The sequence below is a fragment of the Phyllobates terribilis genome, unplaced genomic scaffold, assembly GCF_046119375.1.
Source record: "Phyllobates terribilis strain yellow unplaced genomic scaffold, ASM4611937v1 Scaffold_2__4_contigs__length_985480577, whole genome shotgun sequence".
In the NCBI taxonomy this organism is placed as follows: Eukaryota; Metazoa; Chordata; class Amphibia; order Anura; family Dendrobatidae; genus Phyllobates; species Phyllobates terribilis.
The window spans coordinates 691,173,285-691,188,590 of NW_027362762.1; the positions used below are offsets into that span (position 1 = coordinate 691,173,285).

The 15,306-nt window shown below is 41.0% G+C and overlaps 1 protein-coding gene across 18 annotated transcripts in view; it reads right to left on the reverse strand.

Moving 5' to 3' along the window:
• NFASC (neurofascin) overlaps positions 1-15,306 on the reverse strand; it is a 165,695-nt gene that overhangs the window by 91,728 nt on the left and 58,661 nt on the right. For 13 of the 18 annotated variants that reach the window (XM_073666996.1, XM_073667017.1, XM_073667022.1 and 10 more), the window contains 6 exons: positions 13,686-13,819; positions 12,580-12,597; positions 10,390-10,495; positions 10,101-10,297; positions 5,691-5,813; positions 5,424-5,594 (listed from right to left, as the gene is read on the reverse strand). In XM_073666996.1, the coding sequence (XP_073523097.1) occupies positions 5,424-5,594; positions 5,691-5,813; positions 10,101-10,297; positions 10,390-10,495; positions 12,580-12,597; positions 13,686-13,767 (697 nt within the window). In that variant the 5' untranslated portion in view covers positions 13,768-13,819. The remainder of the gene's footprint in view (positions 1-5,423; positions 5,595-5,690; positions 5,814-10,100; positions 10,298-10,389; positions 10,496-12,579; positions 12,598-13,685; positions 13,820-15,306) is intronic. The other 5 variants (XM_073667024.1, XM_073667018.1, XM_073667006.1 and 2 more) reach the window with 1 other exon arrangement.

The following is a 15,306-nucleotide window of genomic DNA, read 5'->3' on the forward strand; positions in this document are numbered from 1 at the left end:
TATTACAGTGGTGTGAAACAGTGTTTGCCCCCTGCCTGATTTCTTATTCTTTTGCATGTTTGTTACACTTAAATGCAAAACAAATGTAAATATTAGACAAAGAGAACTCAAGTAAACACAAAATGCAGTTTTTAAATGAAGATCTTTAATATTAAGAGAAAAAGAAATCCAAACCTACAAGGCTCTGTGAAAAAGTGATTGCCCCCCCACCTTAAAACATAAATGAACTGTGGTTTATCACATCTTTGGGAAGCTGAGTTCAATTTCCCTAGCCACACACAGGCCAGATTACTGCCACACCTGTTCTCAATCAAGAAATCGTATATAGGACTGGCCTGACAAAGTGAAGTAGACCAAAAGATCCTCTAAAGCTACACATCATGCTGCGATCCAAAGAAATTCAGGAACAAATGAGAAACAAAGTAATTGAGATCTATCAGTCTGGAAAAGGTTATAAAGCCATTTCTAAAGCTTTGGGACTCCAGCGAACCAGAGTGAGAGCCATTATCCACAAATGGCGAAAACATGGAACAATGATAAACCTTTCCAGGAGTGGCCGGCAGACCAAAATTACCCCAAGACCGCAGAAACGACTCATCCAAGAGGTCACAAAAGACTCCAACAACATTCAATGAACTGCAGGCCTCACTTGCTTCAGTTAAGGTCAGTGTTCATGACTCCACGATAAGAAAGAGACTAGGCAAAAATGGCATGCATGGCAGAGTTCTAAGACGAAAACCACTGGTGAGCAAAATGAACATAAAGGCTGGTCTCAGTTTTGCCAGAAAACATCTTGACGATTGCCAAGACTTTTGGGAGAATACTCTGTGGACTGACGAGACAAAAGTTGAACTTTTTGGAAGGTGTATGTTCCATTACATCTTGCATAGAAGTAATACAACATTTCAGAAAAGAAACATCATACCACCAGTAAAATATGGTGGTGGTAGCGTGATTGTTTGGGGGTGTTTTTCTGCTTCAGGACCTGGAAGACTGGTAAATGGAACCATGAATTCTGCTGTCTACCAAAAAATTCTTAAGGAGAATGTACTGCCATCTGTTTGTGACCTCAAGCTGAAGAGCACTTGGGTTACACAATCATCCAAAACACACCAGCAAGTCCACCTCAGAAAGGCTTAAGAAAAACAAAATTAAGACTTTGGAGTGGCCTAGTCAAAGTTCTGACCTTAATCCGATTGAGATGCTGTGGCATTACCTTAAAAAGGTGGTTCATGCTTGGAAACCCTCCAATGTGGCAGAATTACAACAATTTTGCAAAGATGAGCGGGCCAAAATTCCTCCAGAGCATTGTAAAAGACTCATTGCCAGTTATCGAAAATGCTTGATTGAAGTTGTTGCTGCTAAGGGCAGCCCAAACAGTTATTAGGCTTAGGGGGCAATCACTTTTTCACACAGGGCCCTGTAGGTTTGGATTTCTTTTTCACTTTATAATAAAAACCTTCATTTAAAAACTGCATTTTGTGGCTCAGTGGTTAGCACTGCAGCGATGGGGTCCTGGGTTCATATCCAACCAAGGACAACATCTGCAAGGAGTTTGTATGTTCTCCCTGTGTTTGCGTGGGTTTCCTCTAGGTTCTCTGGTTTCCTCCTACACACCAAAGACATACTGACAGGGAATCTAGATTGTGAGCCCCATTGGGGACAGTGCCAAAAATGTCTGTAAATTGTCTGAATTGTAAAGCGCTGCGGAATATGTTAGCGCTATCTAAATAATAAAATATTATTTTGTGATTACTATCTTTTTCTAATATTTAAATTTCTTTTGTGATCTGAAACATTTCAGTGTGACAAACATGCAAAAGAATAAGAAATCAGGAAGGCGGCAAACACTTTTTCACAACACTGTATGTATTTCTGCAATATCTGGCTTACAGGGAACAATGGGCAATAACAATAACCTCTTCCCAGTTCTGGAACACGAGGGATCCTAATACCTACCCCTTACAGCACATCCCAAATTTACCAATGCACTGTACAGAAATATACAGTTGTCCACATCAGGATACAGAATATACTGACCTAACTACAATTCAGTAAAGGTGAGAGTCCCTCTAATGTTAAAAAATGAAGAAAAAAAAAAAGATAGACAATGAAAGAGAGGTCATGTAATGGGAGGTTGTTGTAGTGGATACAGTTAAAATGACAGCAAAATAGCAGAAAAGTATTCAGTGATAGCAACATCAAGCAACTGCAAGACAAGTTCAAACAAAATAAATCAGAAGACGGAAAGCCACTGCGGGTGCTGCAGCCATGTTATAATACCCCAAGCAAACATGTCAGACTGGTCAGAGAGATGCAGAATAAACAAATAGCAGCAGCAGGCAATTATTCTGCAGATACTTTGTGTTGTGTAAGGTCTGTTCCTAGGACAGACATGTAAAACCTATTCTCTGTACAGTACAGTGTACCTAGAGGATTGGAGATAACTGTAATGTGTAAGGATTTCTATGACAGACGATTCTCTTACTGACCATTGATTGTAAGTACCAATACGTATGCCACGCGAGGTCCAGGAAACTATTCACATTTAGACCTCGCGCGCATGATCGTCCGAAAAAATAGCCTTCATATAGTGTTCAATGAAGCGCTGCTTTGTTCTGTATTTCTTTACTTGGGATTTTGCTCAGGCTGATTTTCTATTGTAGTGAATGCATATGGATTTGTATACATTGATCATTTTTTCAGTCTTTTTGACTTCTCACTTAGGTTACACCAGGGGTGGACAAACTAATGGTGTAACCTGTGCAGCCGCACAGGGGTCCAAAAGGTAAGTGGGCCCACTTATACCTCTAAAGAAGGCGAAATTGCGCATTGTGTATTTCTATGGGTGTCCCCTCCTGTTCTTGTCTGCTCTTGGTTCACACTTGTTTTTTAATAGTTTTTTGGAGCAGATCCTCACCAAAACCCTTATTGAAAACAGAAAAAAAAAGCTTAAAAAATTATTGGAAAACTCTTCCAGTTCATTTCCGTGGGAAATCTACTTTGCTTTTCATATAAGGAGGTTTTTTTTTCTTGACAAGGTTTTGAAAATCGCTTAGTGGAAAAAAGAGTGCAAGTCACTTTGATGAGGATCCTGAAGGAAATCTCTCCAAACTAGGAACTCTCCAATCAAAATCCTGCAAAGAATGTTTCAGGAAAAACTGGTTGAGCACACTGCACTTTATTATATCTCTTTATAGACTTACAATAATGCACTGCTTGGTATATAGGTGCTTCATGTCATAACCAACATTAGGTCTTGATACATGGTCTTTGTCTGGATACTGTATTCCTGTTTCCCGGGTGCCATTTTTTGGGCACTTTTTTCCTTTGATTTTCTACTTTATGAATAATATCAGTATTTGTAAGCCAAAACCAGGTGTGGGTGATAAATACAGGAGTGGTGACGTGTTTCTATTATACTTTACCTCTGATTGTTCCACTCCTGGTTTTGACTTGCAAATACTGATGTAAAAAAAGTCACCAAATACTCAACATGTGCACATGGTCTTACAGGGGGCATGATGGGGGCTTCCAGAAAAAAACATCAAATATGTAGTAACTGGAATGGATCTGTGCACCAAAATAAATACAGTACAGACCAAAAGTTTGGACACGCCTTCTCATTTAAAGATATTTCTGTATTTTCATGACTATGAAAATTATACATTCACACTGAAGGCATCAAAACTATAAATTAACACATGTGGAATTATATACTTAACAAAAAAGTGTGAAACAACTGAAAATATGTCTTATATTCTAGGTTCTTCAAAGTAGCCACCTTTTGCTTTGATGACTGCTTTGCACACTCTTGGCATTCTCTTGATGAGCTTCAAGAGGTAGTCACCGGAAATGGTCTTCCAACAATCTTGAAGGAGTTCCCAGAGAAGCTTAGCACTTGTTGGCCCTTTTGCCTTCACTCCGCGGTCCAGCTCACCCCAAACCATCTCGATTGGGTTCAGGTCTGGTGACTGTGGAGCCCAGGTCATCTGGCGTAGCACCCCATCACTCTCCTTCTTGGTCAAATAGCCCTTACACAGCCTGGAGGTGTGTTTGGGGTCATTGTCCTGTTGAAAAATAAATGATGGTCCAACTAAACGCAAACCGGATGGAATAGCATGCCGCTGCAAGATGCTGTGGTAGCCATGCTGGTTCAGTATGCCTTCAATTTTGAATAAATCCCCAACAGTGTCACCAGCAAAGCACCCCCACACCATCACACCTTCTCCTCCATGCTTCACGGTGGGAACCAGGCATGTAGAGTCCATCCGTTCACCTTTTCTGCATCGCACAAAGACACGGTGGTTGGAGCCAAAGATCTCAAACTTGGACTCATCAGACCAAAGCACAGATTTCCACTGGTCTAATGTCCGTTCCTTGTGTTCTTTAGCCCAAACAAGTCTCTTCTGCTTGTTGCCTGTCCTTAGCAGTGGTTTCCTAGCAGCTATTTTACCATGAAGGCCTGCTGCACAAAGTCTCCTCTTAACAGTTGTTGTAGAGATGTGTCTGCTGCTAGAACTCGGTGTGGCATTGACCTGGTCTCTAATCTGAGCTGCTGTTAACCTGCGATTTCTGAGGCTGGTGACTAGGATAAACTTATCCTCAGAAGCAGAGGTGACTCTTGGTCTTCCTTTCCTGGGGCGGTCCTCATGTGAGCCAGTTTCTTTGTAGCGCTTGATGGTTTTTGCAACTGCACTTGGGGACACTTTCAAAGTTTTCCCAATTTTTCGCACTGACTGACTTTCATTTCTTAAAGTAATGATGGCCACTCGTTTTTCTTTACTTAGAATTTGTATTATGGCAAGAAAAAAGCAGCTAACAGTCTATTCAGTAGGACTATCAGCTGTGTATCCACCTGACGTCTGCACAACACAACTGATGGTCCCAACCCCATTTATAAGGCAAGAAATTCCACTTATTAAACCTGACAGGGCACACCTGTGAAGTGAAAACCATTTCCGGTGACTACCTCTTGAAGCTCATCAAGAGAATGCCAAGAGTGTGCAAAGCAGTCATCAAAGCAAAAGGTGGCTACTTTGAAGAACCTAGAATATAAGACATATTTTCAGTAGTTTCACACTTTTTTGCTAAGTATATAATTCCACACGTGTTAATTCATAGTTTTGATGCCTTCACTGTGAATGTACAATTTTCATAGTCATGAAAATACAGAAAAATCTTTAAATGAGAAGGTGTGTCCAAACTTTTGGTCTGTACTGTATTAAAACTACTATAAGGGAATAGCAAATAGACACTTTGCTTTTTACTACACTATTATGCATCTTTATAATGTAAGATAACTCATATACTACGGTGTCATAGTGGAAAACCCCATGGCACTGTTCATCATGTTCTGACAATGTGAGCTGCAATATAAAAAATAAGTTTCCATCTCCTGTAGAGAACGAGGGTCCACTTACTGGTCAGCACTTTAAGTGTGTAGGCGTTCTTCTGCTGGATGGTATGTGTAAAATGAGAACGAGCATTGCAGCTATAATCAGTCTGTGCATCTTCACGCAGGACATTAGAGAAGTACAGATCCCCGTTCAAACCCTGAGACACGCGTCTATTCTGTGCAATCGGCTCCATTGCTACATAAAAAACAAAGAGGGTAAATAGTCTCATCTTTTCTGTGAAAGAATAGACCTTCACATATATAACATAGCACAGTATTATCTCCCACTTACAGCTGCTCATCCAGAATATGACTGGAGGGGGAAGACTTGGTGGGGGGTTGCACTGAAGAATGAGGGAAGCTCCCTCATTGACAACAACGGGATCCAGGTTTTCCTTTGGCCACAATGGGGATCCTGTATAATTAAAATAGAGTTTTGAGAGAAAAAAATTGCAAAACATTTACAAATCTTCTTTGATACTAAGTATAATTACAGTGTAAAATTATGGTTATCTTTTCTTAGTACTTCTAAAAGAAAGAATGCAACATTCCCTTATCTGCAGAACAACAAAGACCCATCTAAGAAGAGGTTTTACACACTTAGCTACTATCTCCCAAAACCAGTGTTATTGCTGTAAGCTTCATTGAAGTGCATGGGGCTTAACTGCAATATCACATACAACCCGCGGGCAGGTGGGACTGATTTGGTAAAAAGCATCCATGTTTTTTCAATCTGGACAACCCTTTTAAATTCTTTATAATGTAAACTATAGTAAGATGCATGTAGCAGAAAGAAATCAATGCAGGTGTTGTCACGTATGTTGCGGATTTGTCACGTATGTTGCAGGTTTGTTGCATATGTTGCAGGTTTGTCGCGTATGTTGCAGGTTTGTCACGTATGTTGCAGGTTAGTCGGGTATGTTGCGGATTTGTCACGCATGTTGCAGATTTGTCACGTATGTTGCGGATTTGTCACGTATGTTGCAGGTTTGTCGCGTCTGTTGCAGGTTTGTCGCGTATGTTGCAGGTTTGTTGCGTATGTTGCAGGTTTGTAGCGTATGTTGCGGGTTTATCACGTATGTTGCAGGTTTGTTGCGTATGTTGTGGATTTGTCACGTATGTTGTGGATTTGTCATGTACAGTTATATGAAAAAGTTTGGGCACCCCTATTAATCTTAAGCTTAATGTTTTTTAAAAATTGGTGTTTTTGCAACAGCTATTTCAGTTTGATATATGTAATAACTGTTGGACACATTAATATTTCTGCCTTGAAATGAGGTTTATTGTACTAACAGAAAATGTGCAATCTGCATTCAAACAAAATTTGACAGGTGCATAAGTATGGGCACCCTTATCATTTTCTTGTTTTAAATACTCCTACCTACTTTTTACTGACGTACTAAAGCACTTTTTTTGGTTTTGTAACCTCATTGAGCTTTGAACTTCATAGCCAGGTGTATGCAATCATGAGAAAAGCTACTTAAAGTGGCCACTTGCAAGTTGTTCTCCTGTTTGAATCTCCTCTGAAGAGTGGCATCATGGGCTCCTCAAAACAACTGTCAAATGATCTGAAAACAAAGATTATTCAACATAGTTGTTCAGGGGAAGGATACAAAAAGCTGTCTCAGAGATTTAACCGGTCAGTTTCCACTGTGAGGAACATAGTAAGGAAATGGAAGAACACAGGGACAGTTCTTGTTAAGGCCAGAAGTGGCAGGCCAAGAAAAACATCAGAAAGGCAGAGAAGAAGAATGGTGAGATCAGTCAAGGACAATCCTCAGACCACCTCCAGAGAGCGGCAGCATCAACTTGCTGCAGATGGTGTCACTGTGCGTCGGTCAACTATACAACGCACTTTGCACAAGGAGAAGCTGTATGGGAGAGTGATGCGAAAGAAGCCGTTTCTGCAAGCACGCCACAAACAGAGTCGGCTGAGGTATGCAAAAGCACATTTGGAGAAGCCAATTTCTTTTTGGAAGAAGGTCCTGTGGACTGATGAAACCAAGATTGAGTTGTTTGGTCATACAAAAAGGCGTTATGCATGGCGGCAAAAAACCACAGCATTCCAAGAAAAACACTTGCTACCCACAGTAAAATTTGGTGGAGGTTCCATCATGCTTTGGGGCTGTGTGGCCAATGCCGGCACCGGGAATCTTGTTAAAGTTGAGGGACGCATGGATTCCATTCAGTATCAGCAGATTCTTGACAATAATGTTCAAGAATCAGTGATAAAGTTGAAGTTACGCAGGGGATGGATCTTTCAGCAAGACAATGATCCAAAACACCGCTCCAAATCTACTCAGGCATTCATGCAGAGGAACAATTACAATGTTCTGTAATGGCCATCCCAGTCCCCAGACCTGAATATCATTGAACATCTGTGGGATCATTTGAAGAGGGCTGTCCATGCTCGGCGACCATCAAACTTAACTGAACTGGAATTGTTTTGTAAAGAGGAATGGTCAAAAATACCTTCATCCAGGAACTCATTAAAAGCTACAGGAAGCGACTAGAGGCTGTTATTTTTGCAAAAGGAGGATCTACTAAATATTAATGTCACTTTTCTGGTGAGGTGCCCATACTTATGCACCTGTCAAATTTTGTTTGAATGCAGATTGCACATTTTCTGTTAGTACAATAAACCTCATTTCAAGGCAGAAACATTACTGTGTCCAACAGTTATTACATATCAAACTGAAATAGCTGTTGCAAAAACACCAATTTTTATAAAACATTAAGCTTAAGATTAATAGGGGTGCCCAAACTTTTTCATATAACTGTATGTTGCGGATTTGCGGCGTATGTTGCAGATTTGTCGCGTATGTTGCGGATTTGTCACGTATGTTGCAGATTTGTCGCGTATGTTGCAGATTTGTCACGTATGTTGCGGATTTGTCACGCATGTTGCAGATTTGTCACATATGTTGCGGATTTGTCACGCATGGTGCGGATTTGCGGCGTATGTTGCAGATTTGTCACGTATGTTGCAGATTTGTCGCGTATGTTGCGGATTTGTCACGTATGTTGCAGATTTGTCACGTATGTTGCAGATTTGTCACGTATGTTGCAGATTTGTCACGTATGTTGCGGATTTGTCACGTATGTTGCAGATTTGTCACGTATGTTGCAGATTTGTCACGTATGTTGCAGATTTGTCACGTATGTTGCGGATTTGTCATGCATGTTGCGGATTTGTCACGCATGTTGCAGATTTGTCACATATGTTTCGGATTTGTCACGTATGTTGCAGGTTTGTCGCGTATGTTGCAGATTTGTCACGTATGTTGCGGATTTGTCACGCATGTTGCGGATTTGTCACGTATGTTGCAGATTTGTCACATATGTTTCGGATTTGTCACGTATGTTGCAGATTTGTCAAGTATGATTCAAAATTTGTCACGTATGTTGCGGATTTGTCACACATGTTGCGGATTTGTCACGTATGTTGCAGATTTGTCACGTATGTTGCGGATTTGTCACACATGTTGCAGATTTGTCACGTATGTTGCAGATTTGTCACATATGTTGCGGATTTGTCACATATGTTGCAGATTTGTCACGTATGTTGCAGATTTGTCACGCATGTTGCAGATTTGTCACATATGTTGCGGCTTTGTCACGCATGTTGCGGATTTGTCACGCATGTTGCAGATTTGTCACATATGTTGCAGATTTGTCACATATGTTTCAGATTTGTCACGTATGTTGCAGATTTGTCACATATGATTCGAAATTTGTCACGTATGTTGCGGATTTGTCACACATGTTGCGGATTTGTCACGTATGTTGCAGATTTGTCACGTATGTTGCAGATTTGTCACACATGTTGCAGATTTGTCACATATGTTGCAGATTTGTCACGTATGTTGCGGATTTGTCACACATGTTGCAGATTTGTCACGTATGTTGCAGATTTGTCACGTATGTTGCGGATTTGTCACGTATGTTGCAGATTTGTCACGTATGTTGCGGATTTGTCACGCATGTTGCGGATTTGTCACGCATGTTGCAGATTTGTCACATATGTTGCAGATTTGTCACATATGTTTCGGATTTGTCACATATGTTGCAGATTTGTCACGTATGTTGCGGATTTGTCACATATGTTGCAGATTTGTCACGTATGTTGCGGATTTGTCACACATGTTGCAGATTTGTCACGTATGTTGTGGATTTGTCACACATGTTGCAGATTTGTCACGTATGTTGCAGATTTGTAAGTATGTTGCAGATTTGTCACGTATGTTGCGGATTTGTCACGCATGTTGCGGATTTGTCACGCATGTTGCAGATTTGTCACATATGTTGCAGATTTGTCACATGTTTCGGATTTGTCACGCATGTTGCGGATTTGTCACGCATGTTGCAGATTTGTCACATATGTTGCAGATTTGTCACATATGTTTCGGATTTGTCACGTATGTTGCAGATTTGTCACGTATGATTCGAAATTTGTCACGTATGCTGCGGATTTGTCACACATGTTGTGGATTTGTCATGTATTTTCACAACATATTTCACCCCTACAATATATTACAGTGAAATCTGTAACACTGGCAATTCTTAGTGTGGATTTTGGGTCAAAATCCATTGCGAAAAAAAAAACATGCAAACACTTATAGCCAAGAGATAGGCAAAAGGGAGTAGAACCATCTTCATCAACTGCATTTTGCCAGCCATCTTTGGCCACCAAGAAACTTACTTGATACTTGTAGTAAAATCTTATTCGAAAGGGCGGTTCCATGTCGATTGCGAGCAAAGCACTGATACTCCCCTTCGTAATCCTCAGGACGACCACCCCCATAAATGTCTATGACAAGGGTCCCAGTCCGCCGGCGGAATGAGACTTTTGGATCTTTGGCTACATTATAAAATTTCCCGTTCCGTGTCCATGTAAATCTATGGGAAGAAAGCCGCAAAATCAAAATGTTTGCTCTAACAAGATAATCACAGATTTTATCTTCCTACTGACTCATTTGCAGACTGCTTACGTTGGGTATGGGTTTCCTGTAGCCTCACACTCAATGTTAATGTTGTCGCGTGGGTCAACAATATAATTCTTCTCAGATTCCTTGGTGATAGTCGGGGGCTGATACACTATGGGACAGAAAAGAGAGAGTGTCAGTCGACTAATCTCCATTGTTAATATGCAGGTACAGTAGTTATCAAGAGCATATATGCCACAAGTGACTTATAAGTCTTTACTTAGGATGCCTGCCCTTAGGCACGTCTGGACATATTTCAGGAGCCAAGTCACCTACACATCTAGAGATTTGCTCCTAGCAGCATTCTTAGCTGTCCGAACCGGCTTTGAACTACAGTAATCTGTGCACCCGGCTCTAAGAGCGCTTTAAAAATCCTTACTTAAAGGATTATCCCCATCCATGCCGTACATCACTTATTTCCGTAGCTGGCTAGCTCCACACCTGCGCCATTTATGGACAGCTGGGGCAGAGCTAGCTGTTAAAACTCTAGCAGGTAAAGTGCTCTGGACTGGACAGCCCTGTCCATTTTGCACCAAAGACCTCATCTGCATTAGAACATGAAGAAGGTTTCTTTCCAAAATTAGTCCATGGATTTTTACATTTTAAAACATATGGTTGTTTTTGGTGGAAGCTCCCATTCAAGGACCTGTGCTTACTTTGAAACGAATATATGACATCACTGACTCCCCATAAGGAGGACTGATTTTGTAAACTGTGAGAAGTTTGGAGAAAATTTTGACTTGATCAACAGGTAATAAAATAAGTGGCAAATGAAATCTACACTGGGGACTAAATGAGTACACTCATGTTGTGTTCACACTGCTGTAGAGGCTCCATCAGCAATCCTGGCAGATATGACAGAAAGAATAACATGCAGTGATATCCTTCCAGTCTAAACATGGTGGAGGCAGCATTTGGCTTCAGGGCTGCTTTTTGGTAGCTGGAACTGAGGCTTTAGTCATGGTGGAGGGAATTATGATCAGTTCCAGATATCAGTCAGTTTTTAAACAAAACCTTCAGGCCTCTGCTAAAAGGATGAAGATGAAGAGGAATTTCACCTTTCAGTATGACAACTACCCTAAGCAGACCTCCAAATCAACACAAGAATGGATTTGCCAGAAGTAGATCAGAATTTTGCAGTGGCACAACCAGAGCCCGACTGGTGGGTGACCTGAAGAGGGCGCTGTACACAGGAGATGCCCTTATAATCTGACAGATTTGGAGCTACTGTGAGGAAGAGTGGGCAAAAATTGCCAATTCTAGATGTGCCATGCTGATAGACGTCTACCCAAAAAGACAAAGTATTAGTTTAAGGGTGTGCATATTTATGCAACCACATCCTTTTAGCTGTATATTTTTCTTTTTCCACCTGAAAATTTCAGTTAATTTTTCAATTTAATTGTACAGATTATGGGTGACATTAAAAGTGGAAAATGTTCTGAAACGATTCTTCTTGGTATGATTTTGATTATATGACAAAAACATGGAATTAAGGCCTCATCCGTTTTTAAACACATATGCGAAATACCGGTACCGGTGTCATCAGTGTTTCTCCGGCTTGGATAAAGAAATAAATAAATTAGAAAGCTTCTCCTATACTTTACAATGTTAAACATGGACGGCACACGGACTGTACTGATGCCATCCTCGTCCTGTACGTGTTTCACAGACCCATAGACTTGTATTGGCCCTTGTCACCAGTGCTGCCGGAAAAAACTGACATGTCTCAGTGTGTTTTGCATGGACAGATGGTCAGTGTAAAAACACAGATATATGAATAACAGCATAGATTATAATGGGTACTTGTGGCATCCGTTAAAAAGATGGATACCACACATACAGGAAACACAGAAATGTGAAGGAGGCCTTAAATGGTGTGTGTAGACTTCTTATACCCCATGTACTGTATCTAGCACACATATGACCGTCAGCTCTCTACTGACTCCCCCATGTACATGAACATTCACTTCATCCAAGTGTTCATATGATGTTACAGACAAGAATGGAGTTAGCCACTACTATACTCTTCTGGTTGCTTATCTCATGAGACAACAAGAGAATCAAGTGTGACCTGCCTTATACTTCCCTCCACTAATATCATGAGCCAAGGGACAGTCGGGAGGACCCCATACAAACTTTCGTATGTGTATGAGGGCTTTAAGTCAGAAGAATATGACACTGATGAATATAACTTACGGTCTCGTTCAATGGTTGCTGTTAGTTTCCATGAGAGCAAATGGGAAGTTAAAGAAGAGACAAAGTTAGCAAACAAAAAATTACAGTTAACAAACAAAAACTAAAGTGAGCCAGACGTAAACTAATGTGAAGAGTCTACAGAATCGCAATACATATATTCTCTTCTGCAATGTCTGCTGCACGAGACAATACCCAGTTATATTATAAAGGCTTATATGACATTAGTACTAGGGATGACATACAACTACGTTTATTAGCAATGATAATGGCATACAAATGTATCTGCAGGCACAAACAATAATTACACCTAGTATGTATCTGTGGTGCTTTAGATTGGTCCTAATTATTTACTGTTTTTATAGTTTACTGTCTCCTTTTTTCCAATTTTACAAATATATCTGAGCCAATCACTGCATTCGGACCATGAATAATACACATGAAAACCAACGTATGAGAAAGGATCTTCTTATGTAATAAGTAACAGGGGTAAACATGAGTGCGGAGGTTTCTTGTAAGGCGCTGCTGACTTGTGCCATGTATTTTTTACACTACCCTTCTCATTGTACAACCTCTGAGATGTTCTCAGGTTCACGTCTGCATGTACTGTCTAGCCCGACACTCAAGATGTCTTAGAGATCCTGCCTGCTCGTCTTGTGAAGGGCAGGATGACAAGCATAAAATTTAGTTTATCTTACATTGTATGGCCAGACAGAGGCAGCTGCTCCCTACCACCTGCAATGCTGGACAGAGGGAGTCCTCATTGTGTGCTCTCTAGTCCCCTGTCACCAATGGAGCCCACACGTGACAGGGTCATTGAGCTATTGTATGGGGGCAGTGGTGGATGCTAAGAGACACAGCTGCTTCTTAAACCCTGAACAGTACCATCTGCACAATGTAGATTGCTTCATGTCTCCTTTAAGACAGGACAGGTAACAGATTGGTCATGGGTCCATAAACATGAATGACTATGATTATAGCTAGCCGATTAAAAAATGCTACATTCTCGAGAAGCAAATCTACCAACATATATTACTCTAGACAGAAATAATGAAGATAATAAATAACACATTACAGGAGACATTGCCTCCCTCTTCCCTTTAACTTACGGTCCTGGGGAACTTTAATAGCACAGACCAAATGGAGGAGGAACAGGACACTAGATATCCATAAACCAGGGTGAGCCTTCATTCTGTTGCTCAGGGTGTGGGGTGGGTGAGCCTTCTTTCACCTCCGCAGAGATCTGATGAAAGAAAATAAGACGACATCAACATAGGATGCAATGGTCTGCATCCACAGCATACCTAAATGTAAGCCAAAATATAGCCCTATGGTGCCAATCACTACAACACCCAGCATGACCACTTACCCATTCCCAAAAAGCAGTTGATTGCTTGATAAAGGACTGGAAGAAAACCTACAATAAATTTATTTTTAAGGCAACCTTGCTGCACTGCTAAAACAAAAATCCTCATAAAGTCCCACTTACTGTAAAGTATACATTATATGACAGCCGCATTCTGGTTGTTAATCTGTTGGTTTTGCAAATTTTTCAAATCACATCAATGAATGACCAGCTCCAAATTGTGGAAAGAAGCAGGCGCCTGCATCGTTTTAAGAAAATGAGAACAATTCTGGAAGGAACCCCCCTGACCTCAATGGACTGTGGGATCCTGTGAATATCTGCCACAAGGCGATACACATACAAATGTTATATCAGAATACAGGACCTAAAACATGTATGGAAACAGTACAAGGAGGACTGTAATGCAGACATCTATGGCTCCTGCATGGTGCTGAAAGAATAAAACACCTACAAGGATATCATCACAGCTTGGTCCTGGCCTTTTCTAGACTAACATGGATTTGCATGTTAGGAAGGGATGTGAAATTGTGCATTAAGCATGCATTACATATCATTGATTCACACTCTATTCCTGGGCTCTCTGCCCCCTCTCTCAGCACTCATTTGCACAAGTATATAACATACAGCCCCAGGCTGTGCTCTGTGTCCATCTGCCTGAAAAGCCAGCTGCTGCATATGTCACAGCTCCCCCACCTCTGTGGTGAGCGCTATTGTGGTGTAACCCCGGAAGTTCGTCTGACCATTACAGCAGACCCATATACAAGATGTCACACATAGTGAAAGGCAGGTATCAGGTGACACTAACCTGACAACATCTATAGTCCTTGACTTATTCTCAGATGTCACTTAGGCTCATTCATCACTAGGTGGTTCACTGCAAGTGCCATATACAAAATAAGTAAAAACTAGAAAACGACACCTTTCAAAAGTGATGCAAGTTGGATTAGTACTTGCCCTTCACAAATACTAGGAAAGAACAAATGAGAAGCAGATACATTGCATTAATTATATAACTTCTAAAAATTCCCAAGCTCCCCTGATTCTGCCGTTCTTATCCATTTTGTGCTTTGTCGCTCTATTGCAAAGATACACATTTGTTTCTTCTGGAGCACATTATGTGAAATCTCTGCTTTTGGACGCTTCTTTTTTAAGGGCATGTGCTTTCCTCCTTCCCAGATGCTGCCAATAACAGCAGCTGATCTAACAGTCTATCAGTAACAGATACTGAAGAACTGTGATTGCCAGGGACTGGGAAAGAGAAGTGGAAGCACACAGCCCATAGAAGACTCTGAAGAAACACTCGGTTAGGCCGGGGTTCCACTAGCGTATCACATCCGATGAGAGAGCTGCGTGTCCGTGCACGA